The sequence below is a fragment of the Balaenoptera ricei genome, chromosome 2 (assembly GCF_028023285.1).
Source record: "Balaenoptera ricei isolate mBalRic1 chromosome 2, mBalRic1.hap2, whole genome shotgun sequence".
NCBI classification, from domain to species: Eukaryota; Metazoa; Chordata; class Mammalia; order Artiodactyla; family Balaenopteridae; genus Balaenoptera; species Balaenoptera ricei.
Window position 1 is genome coordinate 18188279 of NC_082640.1, and position 18643 is coordinate 18206921.

An 18643-nucleotide genomic window follows, 5' to 3' on the forward strand; every position below is an offset into this window, starting at 1 on the left:
TTATCAATCCCAAAAGAGAAAGCACCTCAGCTTCCAGAGGTGCCTGCTAGCTCAGCACTCACACCCTCCTTTGTCCTTTTCATCCCTACTGTTTATTCCCACTGGCAAAGCTGATGTGGTCATAATTGCCTTCAAAAAACAGAGATAATGAGAAACAAGCACTCTAGTAGGAAATAGAGCAAAAACAAAACCACTGGAGGCATATACAATCTAGAACTCTCTTGACCTCTTCAGTCCAGATGGCATAACTAAAAGAAGACATCAGTTCCACCCCGGTGATCCCAAAGCATAAAGGCAAGGGCTGATTTTTTTTTTAACCATATGAAATATTCTTTTATCTACATGATGCCACTCCTTTACTATATTTTTAATGGCAAAAAAAAAACACACAGAAGAGACATCAGGCCATTAAAGTCAAATGACTCATGGGAACAGTTAAATGAGTAAGTCCACAATTAAATGAGAATGGTTGGACTAGATTTCCAGTGTATCCAGCATAACCTATTTGTACTCTTCTGCCCAAACAATTGTGCTTACTTTTGGCCAAAGTTTTAATATGGGTTTTGTTTTGTTTTTGCTGTTCCTGTCCAGTTAAATAGACTTCAGGCTAGTTAATTATCCTGCTGATGGTAAATCATTAAATTTAATGAATGGATCGGCATTTCTTAAACTGAAGCCAAGGAAGAAGATGATTGCAGGCTCAAGAGTCAATAAGCTAATGTCATTTACAGTGGGCTACACATACTAAGAAAGCACTTTTTTTTTTCCTTTTTTAACTTTCTTATCGTGGAACAAATACTTCAAATAACTTCAACAAAAGCCAATCAAGGCTTAGTTTTGGGGAAAAAAAAAAAAAAGGTGTTTGTGTCTCAATGTATCCCTTTTGCTTAAAAAGAAACCCCCAAATTACAAAGAAAATCTATACTACTTCCCATAAAAACAGGCCTACAACCGCAATAGTAAGACAAAGTTATATTTTTAGAAGTAATTAAATGTATCATATTTTAGAAACTCCGGGCTGCCAATTTTTTTCTCCTAATCTTACAATAAAAATGGTCAGATTCAGCATCTTCAGCTTGAACGGAGCCCTGACTGTGTTTAGTGATGAGCAATTGTGTTTCAGGGAAGGTAAACCCCCATTTCCACCCCCAGCACCAGGGAGGTCAAACGCAATTAGTCTAAACCAACACAGGTACTTTTACTGCCTTTGATTTCGAAAGGGGTAGGCAAGTCATGAGATTCTGGACAACAAAACACAAAGGGCATCTGGTGGGCGGGGAAGGGGGAGGTGGTGGTGACAGGAAAAGCTTATCTGCTTTCAAATGGGTCACAGTGAAGAGAAGGGCCCCGCCCCCTTCCTCTGCAAGGATGTGATGGTCTGGACCCAGCAGGAAAGGACTAGCCAAGCCTGCGGGGCTCCGGGAGAAACTGGGGAACCTTGACCCTCAGGAAGGCCACTGGGCCAGAAATGAACCCCTACCTTCCCTTCCCCTTGACTTCTTGTTAAAGGAGCAAGGAGTAGTTCCTTATCATGCAATCTAGATGTTCTGTATTAGCACCCAAAGTTTTTCCAACAAATATACTAAGACACACTGAATTTGTCTGGGTACCGGGCATGACTCTAAGCCCTCAGCAGGTATTCTATCACCAATGAGGCCAGCGCTATGATTACCCATCTGCTATGTCCACTATGTGAATAAACTGAGGGACAGACAAGGTGAGCAAGTGCCCAAACCCCACACGTGGTGAAGAGCCGATAGCAGCCAGTCTGACCCCAGGCCCGAGGTGAACTATCTCAATCCTAAAAAGTTACTTCAAAGTGATAATTTTCTCAAAACAATACAGATTTTAAACTAATTGGTGTTACTATTTCATTATCACTGGGTTTTCACTTGTTTTTATCACTTGTTTTTCCTAAGTAGAACTTCCACGGTTTTTAAACTATTTAAAATCATTTCCAGGGACTTCCCTGGCGGTCCACTGGTTAAGACTTCACCTTCCAATGCAGGGGGTGTGGGTTTGATCCCTGGTCAGGAAGCTGGGGTCCTACATGCCTTGCAGCCAAAAAACCGAAACATAAAACAGAAGCAATATTGTAACAAATTCAATAATGACTTTAAAAATGGTCCACATCAAAAAAAAAAATCTTAAAATTATTTCCAGCACACAAAGTTTTATGCTCCTTACTATAGGATAAAAATCATTCCATCACAGGTGGCACAAAAGGCAAACTGTCCTTTTTTACTGTTTCATAATCAAACACCCCACATACACAGAACTATTTTAGGAGGCTTATGCTGTAAAACATAGACTGAGATGAATTCAGCAAAACACTTCGGGTTTCTTTCCACTGATATCATTAATGTAAATTGAAAAACAGCTATTCCAGTATCTAGGCAACCGAACTATCAATAATTTTAGAAATTATTGAAACTGATACACAACAAAACATTCTGTCACGGAGTACTCACCTAGTTTGTGATCCATATGAACTTTTTAAAGAATATAGATGACGAAGGAACCAAATAAGTACATTTTTAATATCAAAACTATTAAAACTACAAAGAAAACACTGGTGTTCCTACTACAGAGAAACACTGTGACTAACAATTAACACTTTAAAAAAACAACACTGCAAGAATTTTTTATACATCAAAACTTACCAGATAAATTCTTAGTCTTCATACCAACAGTTTTGTTGCAAACAGTCCTCTTCCCAAGACAGGAAGCCATTATGTATACTGAGTGGTAACAATTCTGATTTCATGAATTGGAGGTGACTACCCCACAGAGTGAACTAAGCTACTCTGAAGACGTAGACACCTACAACAGGTCCTTGACATTTATGAAAGGACAAGTCCCCAGACCTGACAAGATAGTCTAAATGCTGAAACAACACTAGAGCTTATATTTTTCCCATAAAATGAAGTCAGGGATAACAGAAAATTTATTTTGCGTCTTCAGATCCTTTGACTTAATTGCCTCTCAGTCGAGAGGAGAGCCCATGGGTGGTCTTGAAAGTCTACCTATAAACCGTATTATTCACACCAAATATCTGTGCCTCACAGCCTAACAAGCTCTACGGTGGTGATACTTGAGAATCTACAGCACCTGCTTATGAGAAATCTTTGATCAGGAACCACCACCGAAATATTCTACATTTATGTTACACACACTCTGATGCAGAGCCTGGTCCTTAACTACAGTTCGGCAGAATCACTTATCTCCAGTCATCACTGTGATGGAGGGAAACGTCTGGGGGATGGGCTAGGAAGGTACACCACCGACGCGTGTAGAAGGATTCGTTTATGTTACCTGTTCTTGCTTCTCCAGCCACTTGTCCACCATTGGGTGACTGGCACTCAGAGACGAGCGAGCATTGTCTCTCTGAAATTGGTTAGACCAGTTACTAGTGTCCCGTGGGAGGCTTCTGTAGTTTTCATCTTTCTATTCAAAAAGAAACAAAAAGGTGTCTTGTAAAAAACCAGATCTTGCAAATTAATGATGCACCTGGTTTTTCAAAAGTAGCAGAAAAATGATTCTACATATTTAAAATGTTTTTCCCAAGTCTATACCAAAGAGCTGACTGAGGACATTTCCTCCAGGTTAGACCTCAGAAATGCAGTCACCTGCCTGGGATAAGGGAGTCTGAGGGCTGCGGCCACACACGCAGGCCCAGAATAGACAGAAGAACACACTCTGCCCTCCTCTCGAATCAACCTCCCCAAGCCAAGTACGTGCACCAGAAAATGGAAAATACTTCTATACCAGACTTTTATCATCACTCAATCACGGCATTTTCTCTTTTCTTCTTCCTTCCAATCTTAGAATAATATTGTGAGATATTTTCTATAATTCACCAAAAATGTTTAAAACAGGGAAGATGAATGAATTTGCTCTTTATTTAGATCCTCGTAGTTTTGTGACTTTGGGCAAGAGATTGAAGACTCTGGGTTCTTCTGTTGCCTCCTTCACAAGCTAGTCGTAAACATTAATTCAAATATCAAGTAGAGAAAAAAATTAGTCTATCCCAATACATGGTACATAATAGACATATAGTTGTTCACCCCGACATGCTTATGACGAGTGATGTCTTTACATAAAAACCGAGTCAACTGATAAATATTTATTTAATACACCCCAGAGCAACCAAAGTATCTCTTTCAAATAATAATTTATAACAGCTTGCTTTGGCTTTAGAGCTGCAAAACTTAATTTCAATGTTCTGAAAAGAAATGAGAAGGCTAGGATAAGGTAGGAAAGTCGAACATTTTAGTTCAATAACTAAATCCAAATATCTCCTACAAGAATAAATTTAAAATGTTAACCTCACTTTAACCCACTTACATCAGTGCCCCACTTTAAGTACCCAAATATTTTCCTTAAAAACTTTGCTAAGGGTAGCGTGGTTGTAAATATCATCATATACATGATTGATCCTTATCCTTTATTACCTAAACCACATGAGCAGTCAGCACACACATAGAAACAAAAAAGTGTAATGTAATAGATTTGCATTGTATAGACCTTAGCAATAGACCGGGATACTGTTTTCTGTTTCATCAGAGAATAAAACTTAAAAATGAATTGACTGTCCTGGACCTATGCCAATGCTGTGACATATGAAAAAGAAATTTTTTTAACCTATAAAGATTTACCAGTATAGTTTTGGCATGAAACTTTGTAATTTTTTAAAAATCAAACTACAGAAAATAAACTTTAAAAGCTCGATAGGAGAATTAACCATTAGCAGCAAGTACTTTTTACTAGTAAAACTCTGTACCTTTTTGGTCACTATGGTTCAAGAAAGCTGTGATAGGGGCTTCTCTGGTGGCACAGTGGTTAAGAATCCATCTGCCAATGCAGGGGACACAGGTTCGAGCCCTGGTCCGGGAAGATCCCACACGTCGTGAAGCAACTAAGCCTGTGTGCCACAACTACTGAGCCTGTGCTCTAGAGCCTGTGAGCCACAACTACTGAGCCTGCGTGCCACAACTACTGAGGCCCGTGCACCTAGAGCCCATGCTCTGCAACAAGAGAAGCCACTGCAATGAGAAGCCCATGCACCGCAACGAAGAGTAGCCCCTGCTCGCCGCAACTAGAGAAAGCCTGCGTGCAGAAACGAAGACCCAACACAGCCAAAAATAAATAAAATAAATAAAGTTATTAAAAAAAAAAAAAGAAAGCAAGCTGTGATGGGGCATAACCACAAGTAAAAGGAAGATGCTGGTAAGATTAGGCTGCTGTTCCACACCCGGGGATGAGGTACTGACCTTGCTTAGAGGAATGTGGAAATGGTAAAATAAGCAGAGGACATAGACAAAGTCGAAAGAAAAGAATGAAGCAAATGAAGAAACTAAAGTTCACTGTATCTCAAAATACTAAGAGCCCTTCCTTAAAACCTGAGCATAGTAACTTCAGAACAAAGCGAAACTATCTGTTTCACGTGGTTGTCCCTAAACTTACTGACCAGAAATTCAAATAAATCATAAGGGGCAGATAAACTTATTAATGACAGGACCTTAAACGTCCACGAAGAGAGAAAGGATTGGAAGTGTGGAGAAACACAAGCACAATTTCTACGTCAAGGATCGTGCAGGGTCCTACCATTGGCTAGGGACCTAGTTTTTCTACTCTTTTCCCACCATTAGAGGTGATTATTATACCAACTCTTTACTTTGAAAATGAATAATCAAACAGAAAGCATTAAAAATCGATCCTGCCTTTTTAGTAGGAAGTGTATTTCAGAGAAACCAATAGTGCCAGCCAATGGGGAAAGCTTGTCTTTTCAGGAAAATGCTGAGTATGGAAGTAGAACAATTAATAGTATTAGAAAAATCACCGTTTTCAACTCCTAATGAAATCATTCATTCAGGCAAAGATAATCAGTGGATGCTAAAACCATTAGGTGAAAAGTTGATAATGAACCCGATGTATGCATAGTGACAAAATACCACTTGCAAAGGGAAAAATATATCTTTAAAGTAAAGAGACCACATACCACAAAACTCTCTTTTCCTGATGTCTAGAATCCAAAAAGCTGCTGGTACTTCCTTTGGATTCCTTTTGAATCTCCATCATTATTCGTCTTCCCTTAAATGGCCCCTGCGGGCTCTTACTATGGACCACTCACTACCGTCCCCCTGAACAAGCTCAAAAATGTACAATTGCAAACCCTCCTCCCTGACAACTTCTACGCACAGGTCACCAACACTAAACTGCTTCTCTGAATTCATGATCTAAATTTCCAACAGGATGTCCCAAAGGTATGTACCTAATCTCCACAGTCTCGTTAATCCAAAGCTCATGGCCAAGATCTTACCCTTTGGCCATCACCCTCGTTCAGGATCAACGTGCCTCTCTTCTGAACCACTACAGAAGCCTTCTAGTTGGAGGCTGGCTCAAACCTTATCCTCTCCAACAACTTTCCACAGAGGATTCTCCTAAAATGCCCGTTAGGTCACGTCACACCTGGAACAAGCATGAGGCAGACCCGGGGACCCGTGGTGTCACAGCCTCCTCACCTCCGACAGGATTTTCCTCAGCCCAGACTCCCAGCAACATTTCTTCTGTGAAAATACTCACCGCTCTTCAAGGCCCAGTTCCCAAGCTGCCTTCTCTAAGAAGCATTTCCTGACTCTCAACAGAACTAATAACGTCGTGCTTTCTGAACTACTAAATTCCGATTTTCCTCCTAATTATAGTTCTAACTTATAATTTAGTTAATTTTTAAGATTGCTGTTTCCATGATCACAGTGACACCTAGGCAGAAGATCACCAGTCACCTTTAAACTCTAGCACTTAGCTCAGTGGCCTGCACCTACGTGGACAGCTTTTTCTGGAATACTTACTATGCTTCCTACTTTCACAAGGTTTCAAAATCCCAGAATTTTAAAGGAACATTTCTAACCGTTGTTTAAAAAATCAAATCAATAAGGAAATGCTTTAATCAGGTATCACGACAAACTTCAGTGGAAATGCACTTTCACTGAAATACAATGACTGTACTTTTAAATTTATACTGAAAGATGTATACCATTGTTAGATGCCTATTTCAATCTAATGTCACACCTACAGTATACAGTGTCTGCGGAAAAATTTGATTATTTCCAGTTGCATCTAAAAAGTAGTGTGGTATTTCTCTATGTCAATTATGACATGTAATTCATGCAGCAGGCCACCACAAAGTAATCATATTAAGGCAGATAGGGCTAAAAAAAAAAATCAAAAGATCTGTCCTTCTGAACTCCATCTGAAAAATTCTACAATTTTATATTCGTAGAATCAATGTTGAGCATTTAATTGGTAAGAAAAATAAAACATACCCCCATAACAAAAAAAATTCTAATTCAATGTTGATATGGTAAAGTCAATAATAAATGCATATATTAATTGATTTATGATGTATGAAAAGTTCAGTTACAGTCACCTCAGTCATCACCAGGTAAGTGAAGAATTTCTAAAATATATTATTAATCATTATGCAACATATCTGTTATTTTTGTCGACAGCATCATGCAGGTGCTACTCGGATTTCAGCAATGTTCGTCCTCAAAATCCTGTCTGAAGTTTGGATCAAGTGCACACACAGAGTATATATAGTCCTATAAAGCTGTGATTAGTATCTGTGATGTGAGCACATCCACAAACCTAATAACATACAATGTATTTTCTACAATATATGCATGGATAATCACTGTTTTCAACTGCAATGGATACAATGCACTCTAGTTTCAATTTGAAAATACTTTTTCCAGTGTAAATGATTTTAAAATTACGGTACTTTTTTTTTTTTTGCTTATTTCTTTTAAATTTTATTTATTTATTTATTTATGGCTGTGTTGGGTCTTCGTTTCTGTGCGAGGGTTTTCTCTAGTTGCGGCAAGTGGGGGCCACTCTTCATCGCAGTGCACAGGCCTCTCACTATCGCAGCCTCTCTTGTTGCGGAGCACAGGCTCCAGACGCGCAGGCTCAGTAGCTGTGGCTCACGGGCCCAGTAGCTCCGCGGCATGTGGGATCTTCCGGGACCAGGGCTCGAACCCGTGTCCCCTGCATTGGCAGGCAGATTCTTAACCACTGCGCCACCAGGGAGGCCCCAAAATTACGGTACTTTTAACTATGTCTATGCAAGACTACATTTTTCATGGACCAAACTATAGTCAACTACAAAAAAAGTCAAAATGTTTGTTAAATGTATTTGCAAAACTATTTCATAACTTGAAGAAAAACATAAACCAATAAATATTTTCATCATTGATATTTTCACAAGTTAGAGTTGCATTTATAATAAATTGGAGAATGGGATTTTAAATCTATTTTGTTCTATGATCAAATTAATGTCTCCATTCTGTATACTGGCAAACTTTAAAAAGAAAGAAAGAAATCTTTTTCTTTAGACTTATAAAAATCCAGTAGTAGGACCAATATAGAAAACCCTAAAAATTACTGAATTTGCTAACAATAAAAAATCATTAAAGCCACTATTTTACATCTAAAAGATTATATAAGAAAAATATCATAATGAATTACTCTCCTTTTTTTAAAATTATAACTTTAATCCTCTACTTAAGAGACTGGCCCAAACATCCACTCAAGCTTTTTGGGAAAGGTGGAACACTTTCCCTCTTGCCAGAAAAAAAACAGATGTTCCTGCTGTGAGCAGGCATTTTCCTTATCATCTAAATGTACTGCCATATCATCAGGTGTCAAAAAGCCATCCAGGCTGAGAAATGCATATTAATTTGCTGCTCCCGGGTAGCAATAGCCTGGTTATGGAGTAAATCTCTTCCAGGGTAGGGAAAGTGACTGTCCTTTCTGCCCCCTCCCTGAGCCAATAAAAAGAAATAACACAGAACCACTCAATGCCTTGGGATAGAGGCTTATTCCTGGCATACTAAGCTGCAGCTCCAAGGCTTTATCTCTCAGAAACAGCTATTTAGCTGATGGTCAGATTTCCCGGCAAACCTACATCCCTACTGCAGAAATACAGGAATATTTCGTAAACATCATAGAAGTAATGGATATTTTTGTGTTAGCAGAGGAAACCCAACTATATTTCCACTTTATCTCAATGCAAAAATTCCAAACATCTTTTAAAAAATCACTAGGAATTGTGCCATATTTTGAAACACCAAATACCCAATGCATATAGATTTCATTTTTGCACCCTCTATGCATCCTACGGTTTCGAATATTCCTATGTGGTTTTAAGGTTTTAAATTTACAATATTTTTCAACTCTGCAATTGTGGTCAAAGACAATTCAATCTTCCGCTTTATCATTTCCACAAGAAAAGACAGACAAAAATCAAAAGAAACTATTTTCAGGATGTCTAACCTGAAATTATGAGGCTGAAGTGAAATGAGTAATTATGGCTTAGGACAATTTTTTTTTTTTAATTGCAGGAAGCTTGCTAAAATCTTCAGTAGTCATATTGTCAATTCAGCGTGGCAGCCCCATTCCTGCTCCTGGGCCAGAGTTTGTCTTTTGTGCCTCCTGACAGCTATACCAGAGTATGACCTTGGAAGCAATGCCAAGGCTAAAGCTTAAAGATAACAACCATAAAATGGTCTGTAAATAGGATTGTTGTCAATGTACTTTTCTGACCTTCAAACCACCCTCTAGATATAAATAAAAATTGGGCGGGGCGGGGGGGAGATAAATAAATAAATTGACACACACACACACACACACACACACACACACACACAAACACAGGTTCAACAGCCAACTTGTAAATGAAGTCAGAAAGTTTGGCAGTCCCTATCAGTTTAAACCAATTGCATACCTATTAAGGCATTTCTCAAAGTAAGGAAACACAGGATTTTATTCCAAACACAGTAATTATCATCACTTATCTTAGGCACATGGCTATTTTCAAGTGTAATGAACTAAAAAGCATTATTCGAAATACATGGTGACCAATATCCTGCATGCAATGCCTAACGTTGTTGATCAGAGGTCAAACAATCGTTTCCATATTAGCGGTAATTCCTGTCCCTAAATGAGCATGAGTACTGGTACCTGTATGTATACATCTTACTTTCGTTTTTTTTTTTTTTTTTTTTTTTAGCTGCGTTTTTTTTTATAGCTACTTTATTTATTTATTCATTTATTTTTGGCTGTGTTGGGTCTTCGGTTCGTGCGAGGGCTTTCTCCAGTTGCGGCAAGCGGGGGCCACTCTTCATCGCGGTGCGGGGACCGCTCTTCATCGCGGTGCGCGGGCCTTTCACTATCGCGGCCCCTCCCGTTGCGGGGCACAGGCTCCAGATGCGCAGGCTCAGTAGTTGTGGCTCACGGGCCCAGCCACTCCATGGCATGTGGGATCTTCCCAGACCAGGGCTCGAACCCGTGTCTCCTGCATTAGCAGGCAGATTCTCAACCACTGCGCCACCAGGGAAGCCCCTTACTTTCGTTTTTGATAATTGCCTTCTTCCACATTCTTAATCATTATTAGTGAGAGGGGTGGGGGAGATAAAGAAAAGAATGTGTGTGTAAAATCTGTTCCTACAAACATACAGACACCAAGGGGGGAAAGTGGCAGGGCGGTGGCGGTGTGGGATGAATTGGGAGACTGGGATTGACATATATACACTAACGTGTATAAAATAGATAACTAATAAGAACCTGCTGTATAAAAAACAAAATAAAATTCAAAAGATAAAATAAAATAAAATAAAATTTGTTCCTACTTCTGAGCAGAACTATGACAGGACAAAGAGGATTCGAACATTCACAGATTTTTTGTCAAAACAAAATTCTGTCTAATAGTAGACTATATATCTATCATTTATTTATCTATAAATATCTATAAATGATAGATAAATAGTCTACTAAAATGTGGTGGAATTTGCAACAAGAGACACTGGTTACACTGACATTGTAAGTTGTTTAAAATTAAAAAACAAAAGGGTCAAAGTCCAAAGATTTTGAATGCCAAAACATTTACCACAGCACCTCTTTAGCTCAAATTTCATAAGTAATAAATATTTATTTTTAACTATTTTAATTTTCTTTTTCAACCGCGTTTATGTTTTGAACAGAAATTAGTAAAAAAAAAAAAAAGTTGAAAAATATTAATTTAGCCAAGCAAATATTTTTATTAATGTATGAAGTAAAATCTCCTAGCAAGCACATCAAATTTTATCAGTTTTTTTTTTTCCTTTGAAATGTTAAAGGTACCGTACACAGTTCTCAAAACTCATTCTGGCCTTAAAAATTCTGAACTATAACTCATGTCTTTGCCAGCATGTATCATAAATACATGCTCAATAGCTTCTAGATCATAAAATTACCTTTAGATCAGTGGGACACTCAAAAATGTTAAATACACCACAAAAAAAAAAAATCATGTTGGAACTCTCCAATATGGAAGAACACATTTGAGAACTAAAATTAATTTTGCAAATAAGTTTCCTGTTGCACAGCAAATGCTTCAGGTTGATATGTTCACAAAACCAGAAGCTTGACATTATAGGTTTATCTCACAACTTACAACTGACCTTGTTAACAGTCTTGATAACAGGTAAGAGAAATAACCCCTGGAACAGATACACATCAGGCTATAACATAAAGGATCTGGCATAAAAGGGGTTGGTCAAATCTCACATGGAGGTACACCAACTTATGAAGGCCATGGTGTTTCCAGAGGTGACCATCAGAGCACGAAGGTCTCTGAAGCTCCCAGACATGCTTGTGGAGCAGACCAGGAAATCCAAGAAGAAAAAGATCAGCAAAACTGAGCCTCATTCAGGCTCCTTATTGGAACCAATTTCCCCAGTTGTTCCTAACCCACCTCAACAGTTCAGAATGCCATGAAAAACTTTAGATACAGAATTTTAAAAGCTGGAAGGAGAAAGCTAGAGAACATCCAGCTGAACCTCTCACTGTCTAAAAAAAGAAACAGGGACTCAGAGAAGTTATGACAAATGCTCTATGGAGATTAGGATGACTAACCAGATCCCACAGTTATACCTCCCCACTTCAATGCCCAATTTCTGAGTGATGACATTTCCAAGTTTTCATTCTCCATCTAAGCAGGAAGCACAGTTTACCTGAGTATAACTGGGTATAACTTCTGATATCCAGCCATTCCTATATAATGACCCCCTCCCATGGGAAAGTATCTCCCAAGTTCTTGCTTGTCAAGTAGGGCAAAGCCATTATACAATCTTGAATCACAACTTCTATTTATGTTAGAGATGGTTGGTTCATTGATAAATACTACATAGTCTTAGGAATAATCAAGCATAAAATGTTTGTTTTAAAATTGTTTTAGGGACTTCCCTGGTGGCGCAGTGGTTAAGAATCCTCCTGCCAACGCAGGGGACACGGGTTCAAGACCTGATCCGGGAAGATCCCACATGCCGCGGAGCAACTAAGCCCCTGCACCACAACTACTAAGCCTGCACTCTAGAGCCTGCGAGCAACAACTACTGAGCCTGCATGCTGCAACTACTGAAGCCCGCATGCCTAGAGCCCGTGCTCCGCAACAAGAGAAGCCACCGCAATGAGAAGCCCGAGCACTGCAAGGAATAGTAGCCCCCGCTCGCCGCAACTAGAGAAAGCCCGCGCGCAGCAATGAAGACCCAGTGCAGCCAAATATAAAAAATAAATAAATAAATAAATTCATAAAATTGTTTCAAATACAATGATCTCTTGTCTGATATAACTGGGATTATCTCCTTTATCCTATGAAAACGTGCACAAGTGGTGAGGAGAAGGTAGATGGGGAGGAAAGTGTAATCTTTTTTCAAGTTACAAAGATGTTATCTCCATCTGTATTCTGAGGAACTAAGGAAAAGAACTAAAAGGGAAGCAGCAGAAACAGCAGCTCCCATTTTATTTCTTTCACAGAGTTTCACAGAAACCAACATGGTCACTGAGTTGTTCTACAGCCACCTGCACCCCACAGTCAGCAAGGTCGGGACCACCGCTTCTGACCTTACTCCTTCCACCAAGGGCAAGTGTAGGAGCAAAAAACAGGATACAAAGGCTGCGAGTCAGATCCCACTGAGGAGCCTGGCTCGTTTTCCACAACAACAATAAAGAATGTGAGCAGCACTCGCTTGACTCTGCAAAACAAATTTGAATCTGAAACAATTTTCAAACATTTTAGAAAGTGCTACATGCTTCTTATTTTGAAGGTACAAAATACCCATCTACATTTCATTTTCTTTCAAAGACACATAACTCCAAATGTTCATATCTCAAAACTAAAATTGTAAAGAACGATCGCATTTGGCATCAGGAGCAAACTGCACAAGAGAGGGAGGGAACAGATGCGGGGAGGTGAGGGAGAGACAGTAAAACACTTAAGTCGCCTGATTCCAAAAGATCTGCCATCTTACATCTTATCCAAATGTGCAAGATGAATCTTTTATGCTTACCTATCTAAATAGTTTACCTTAATTTGAAAGCAATATATATATATATATTCAAAGAAATTGCTGAAATTTGAAAACATTTTTACCTTAATCTTAAAGCAATATATATCCAAAAAAATTACTACAATTGGCACCATATATAATTAATGTGGCAATGTAAATATTAGCAGCTCCTTACATTTTTGCGTTTACAATCATAACTTCAATGGACTGGGTGAATTGAGTCATTCCTGGGAAAAGCAGAATTGAGTCATTCCTGGGAAAAGTTCTCGGGTATCATCTACAATTTAGTTTCTGTAAAGTTTTCCCCTTAATTGTGAAATGGCCTCCTCAGGTAAACCATTTCCACAGATACATTTTTGAAAAATGTAGAAGATCATTTTTATCTCCTCTAAAACTTGTGGTTAAGCAATTAAAATAGGAATCTAAGAATAGTCAGCACTAATCAGCAGTAATAAAGTTTATTAATTATTAAAACTGGCATCATTTTTAAAACTTCACCAAGTCTATATTATATCTTAACATCTTAGGCTTGAGTAAAAATATGCTAGCTTCATTAATATCACTACTAAAAAAAGAACTTTGTTAATTGATCTCCATTTCTTTCCCTTTTTTGGGGGAAACTTTTGTCTTTGTTTTCTCTAATCCTTGTAATTGATATTATTGTTGTTACTGTTATTGAGAAATAATATATTCAGCCCTCTTCTTGATATTTTATGTGCATTGCTCAAAACAGCTTAACAACAGCAAAGTAAATAATGATATAATTGGGTTATAACCCAAAAACCAAAAGAAGTTATCTACGAGGCTCCACCTCCACAAGAGAAGCATTTAGAATAAAGAAATTAATGGCTCAGACTTCTAAAGAATTAAGTCCTTCTCTCCAAAACCCATCAGCAGAAAAAGCATGTTCTCTGAGAAGAATATTAATTTTCAAGGAAACTACTTTGGTCCTCAAATTATAACTGAAAATTCTAATTTTAGAAAATGTGATTCTGGGAAATTTCTGAGTGATTGCTGTTGACCCCACACATACACCTTAAAAAAAATCTTAACAATCTGAATAAAGTGAAAAAGAAACAGCTGATGCAGGAGGTTGTCAGGATAAAAACTGAAGACAAAGCGGGAGCTCCCAGTCCTGAAGATGCAGCATGTCTAAAACTGACGCATTTCTCAAACTCAGGCTTGTAGCAGGAAAGGGGGCCAACCTTAAACCAATATTTAACAAAATCAGTTGAAGAACTTTTAACAGAACTCATTTTCAAAGCAAAAAACATATTTCAGGGAACAAACAGGTATGTAAGGAGGCTCATGGAGCCCAGTGGCTGAATCCTCGTTCCATAATTCTCATTATTGGTGCATTAACTGCCATCCGGTTCTCGGCACACAAAATGTGGGTGGTACAACCTACCTTGTAAAGCTGGGTTTTTAAAACCTTCTTGTTTTGGAAAAAGGTTAGATTTACAGAAAAGATGGTACAGAGAGCTCCTGCATACTCTTTACCCAACTTCTTCCAGTGTTGACATCTTCCATAACTTTGGTTTATCTGTTAAAATGAAGACATTAACATCGGTACGACACTGTTAACTGAACTACAGACTTATCTGCAAGTCATCAGTTTTTTCCTGTTTCACGGCAGGATCCCATACTGCATTTGGTTATCGTGTCTCCTCAGACTCCTCTGATCTGAGACTGTTTCTCAGTCTTCCCTGGTATTTTGCGACCATGACATTCTTTAAGAATGGTGGTCAGGTATTGTGTAGAACGTCCCTCAATTCTGGTTTGTCTGAAGGTTCCTCATGATTAAACTGGAGTCAAGAGTTTTGGGGAAAATTCCACTGAGGTCCCATCTCATTACACTACATCAGGGGCTCATGCCATCACCATGAATTATCACTAGTGATACTAACCATGACCACGGGGTTCAGGTCAGTTCACCACAGTTCCCCACTATAGAGTTAATGTTTTTCTCATTCCATCCTCTATTCTTTGGAAACAAATTACTAAGGGCAGCCAATCCTCGAGAGGAGGGGAATTAAGCTCCACCTTCTGGAGGGGGAAGTATAACATATATTATTTGGAATTCTCCTGCAAGGAAATTTGGACCTTTTCCCCATTTTATTTTTTATTCAATCATTTATTAGTATCACCGTAGTCTCGTGGATATTTATTCTGGTCTTTCGATTAAAATCCAATTATATCATTATTTACTTTGTTGTTGTTAAGCTGTTTTGAACAACACACATAAAATATCAGGAAGAGGCCTGAGTATATAATTTTGCAATAACAATGATAAAAGTATCAATCACAAGGACTGGAAAAAACAAAGACAAAAAAGTTCCCCCAAAAAAGGGTAAAGAAATGGAGATCAGTTAACAAAATCAGATTATTAGTAGTGATATTAATGACGCTAGCATATTTTCACTCAAGACTAAGATGTGAAGATATAATATAGACTTGGTGAGATTTTAAAAATTATTTTGGTTTTAATAATAAATGCTGATTATTCTTATATTCCCATTTTAATTGCTTAACAGAAAGTTTTAGAGGTGATAGAAATGAGAAGGTTGTTATGAAATATTTTACAGTTTAAAATATTCAACTAAATGAACACTGGGCAATATATAAAGTCTGTAAGTATGTTGGAAAGTGGGTGGCATACTTAAGAGCACAGAATATGAAACAGGACAATTGAGATTCATAACACAACTTTATCTTTCAGCAGTTGGTTTAATTCTTAGGTGAATTACTTAAACTCTCTCAGGCTCTACCTCCTCATCAATAAACTGGGAATGGCCACACTACTTACACTTCAGAAGGCGATTAAATGAGATACAACACATAACACAGCCAGCAAGAAGCAAGTACTCAGATCAACTTGGCTATCATTACACGAAAATACCAAAACCTCAGAAACAGTACAGTTTGGAGATGGGACAGATGGAAACCATTTCTATCCCCACCCTGTAAAAACCGTTGCCCCAAAGGCAGTCCAGCACATGATGGCACCTAGAACACATGAAAATTAAAACAGAGCTGCCCCAGCGGCTGGGACGCAAACACCAGGTACCGCAGTCCAGCACCTCACTAGGCTCTTCTCTTTAATAACAGGACACGACTTCATGACCCGAAGTAGGTATGTTTATAAGCTAAAGTATTAAAAATTAAAAATAGACACCAACTTAGAAAGATGAAATGAGGCCAAAATATTTTCAAGTGTCTAAAGAATACGTGAATTTTCGTTTAATAAAGTTTAATCAGTGCCAGTTCTTGGTCTCCTCTCCCAAATCAAGAAAAACGGGTATAACATCTTCATTTCCCTCTGTATGATATGCAACTTTGAGGGTGCTCAACGAGGATTCTGAAATTGCTGTGGATTTATATTCCTGGAATGGTTTGTGAACTCTAAAAATATCACACCCAGGCTTAAACATTTTCTCAATAGCACCTTAGGATTTCATAACTTGGAACACAAATTATAATATTTAAAGTATGTGATGGGGGATTATATTCCTAAATGTGACACAGAAATAGATAAGTCTCGGTTATTAACAGCTCAGGCTAAGGCACCTTGGCACTTGAGGTTAGTCTATTTTAAAAATGAGTAGAACCATCACTTACTGAACAAAAATGCAGTGCATTCAAATTAAGATCTTTTAATATGCAAAACAGAAGGGTGAAATTTATAGTTTTAGAGGCCTTTTACAGAAGTACAAATGTTGTAGCAGGACAGCCTAAGACCTGGGTCTCAGCTGGATTTCCCTTGAAGCAAATACCCCAGAAAATTAAACACAGCTATAGGGCTCTCGCAAAGGAAACGTAGTTTTAAAAAACTTCTTAGCCCATCCTTTGAGGTTTTAGATGGTTATTGTAACTAGCTGGCAGTTATGGTTGGCCCATAAATAACCAAAGGATAGACAACTTTTTTTTTAATAGCCAGCTGGTCAAATGGACTAATTCAAAAATAAAAAATTTACCAATGACTCACCTTCCACATTAGAAAGAAAAAAATGAGAAGAAGCAGACTAAGAAGCCAAAGGTTTGAGAAGAGGATGAGAAAGCAAAAAATAGGTAAATTTAGAATATCACTTTATTTATTTATTTTTTAATGTCTGTACTTAATTACTTGATCAAGATTATAAGCTTTTACAAAGGTCCTGCATAAAAAGCAAAGTTCTCATTTTTTTTTTAAATTCTAAAGAGAGCAAATATCCATTTCTTTTTTTTTTTAATTGAGGCATAGTTGATTTACAGTGTTGTGTTAGTTTCAGGTGTACAGCAAAGTAATTCAGTTATATATATAACATATATAGAATATCATTTTACAATGAATAAACAAACGAATGAATGAATGAGCCAGTAAGCAGCTATTTTAAAGAGCCACGTGGAGCAGGATTCAAATGTCATTGCTATTGTATTGTCTGTGTATCAACTGCAAAGGTTTTCTCGCTCTCAGTAAAACAGGGAGCAGACATTTTCTGGAGGTTTCTTGTGCCTGATTGGTGACCCTAATGCTGGGAATTCAGTGTCCTGACCTTACATATTCAAATGCACTTGAACTAAGATTGGAGGGGAGGGGGGATGCACCAAGTAACAGTAAACAGAAACAGTGCTTTTATCATAGCTTCTGTCTAGAAAAATATTTCCTGTTCTAGCCTTGTGTTGATAAGATAGGATCCAATATCTCAATGGGGTGTTGTAATATTTTTTTTAAAAAAACTAAAAAAATTAATAGCGGGCTTCCCTGGTGGCGCAGTGGTTGAGAATCTGCCTGCCAATGCAGGGAACACGGGTTCGAGCCCTGGTCTGGGAGGATCCCACATGGAGCGGAGCAACTGGGCCCGTGAGCCACAACTACTGAGCCTGCGCGTCTGGAGCCTGTGCTCCGCAACAAGAGAGGCCGCGACAGTGAGAGGCCCGCGCACCGCGACGACGAGTGGCCCCCGCTTGCCACAACTAGAGAAAGCCCTCTCACAGAAACGAAGACCCAACACAGCCATAAATAAATACAAATAAATAAATTTAAAAAAAAAAATTAACAGCTTTTCTTTTAAAAATTTGAGCTAAGTGTGAAAAGAAGTGTCACAAAACCAAATATGTTAAATGTTTCAGATTCTATTCTAAGATAGAAAAATTAGCCCAAACGAAGACATACCCAAATAACGATTATATTCCTATTTGCCATCTCGTGACAGACAAAGATACCTTCCGCTTCCCGCTGGACCCAAGTTCTTTAAAAAAGACTGTGCCCCGGAATG

General features: G+C 38.3%; 1 protein-coding gene across 17 annotated transcripts in view; it reads right to left on the bottom strand.

The window, feature by feature from the left end:
• The window catches only part of PARD3 (par-3 family cell polarity regulator), a 631899-nt gene that overhangs the window by 321376 nt on the left and 291880 nt on the right, over window positions 1–18643 (bottom strand). For 12 of the 17 annotated variants that reach the window (XM_059911612.1, XM_059911588.1, XM_059911565.1 and 9 more), the window contains exon 5: window positions 3316–3447. The exons of the other annotated variants lie outside the window; for them this stretch is intronic. In XM_059911612.1, coding sequence (XP_059767595.1) covers window positions 3316–3447 — 132 coding nt within the window. The remainder of the gene's footprint in view (window positions 1–3315; window positions 3448–18643) is intronic. 17 annotated transcript variants of the gene reach the window in all.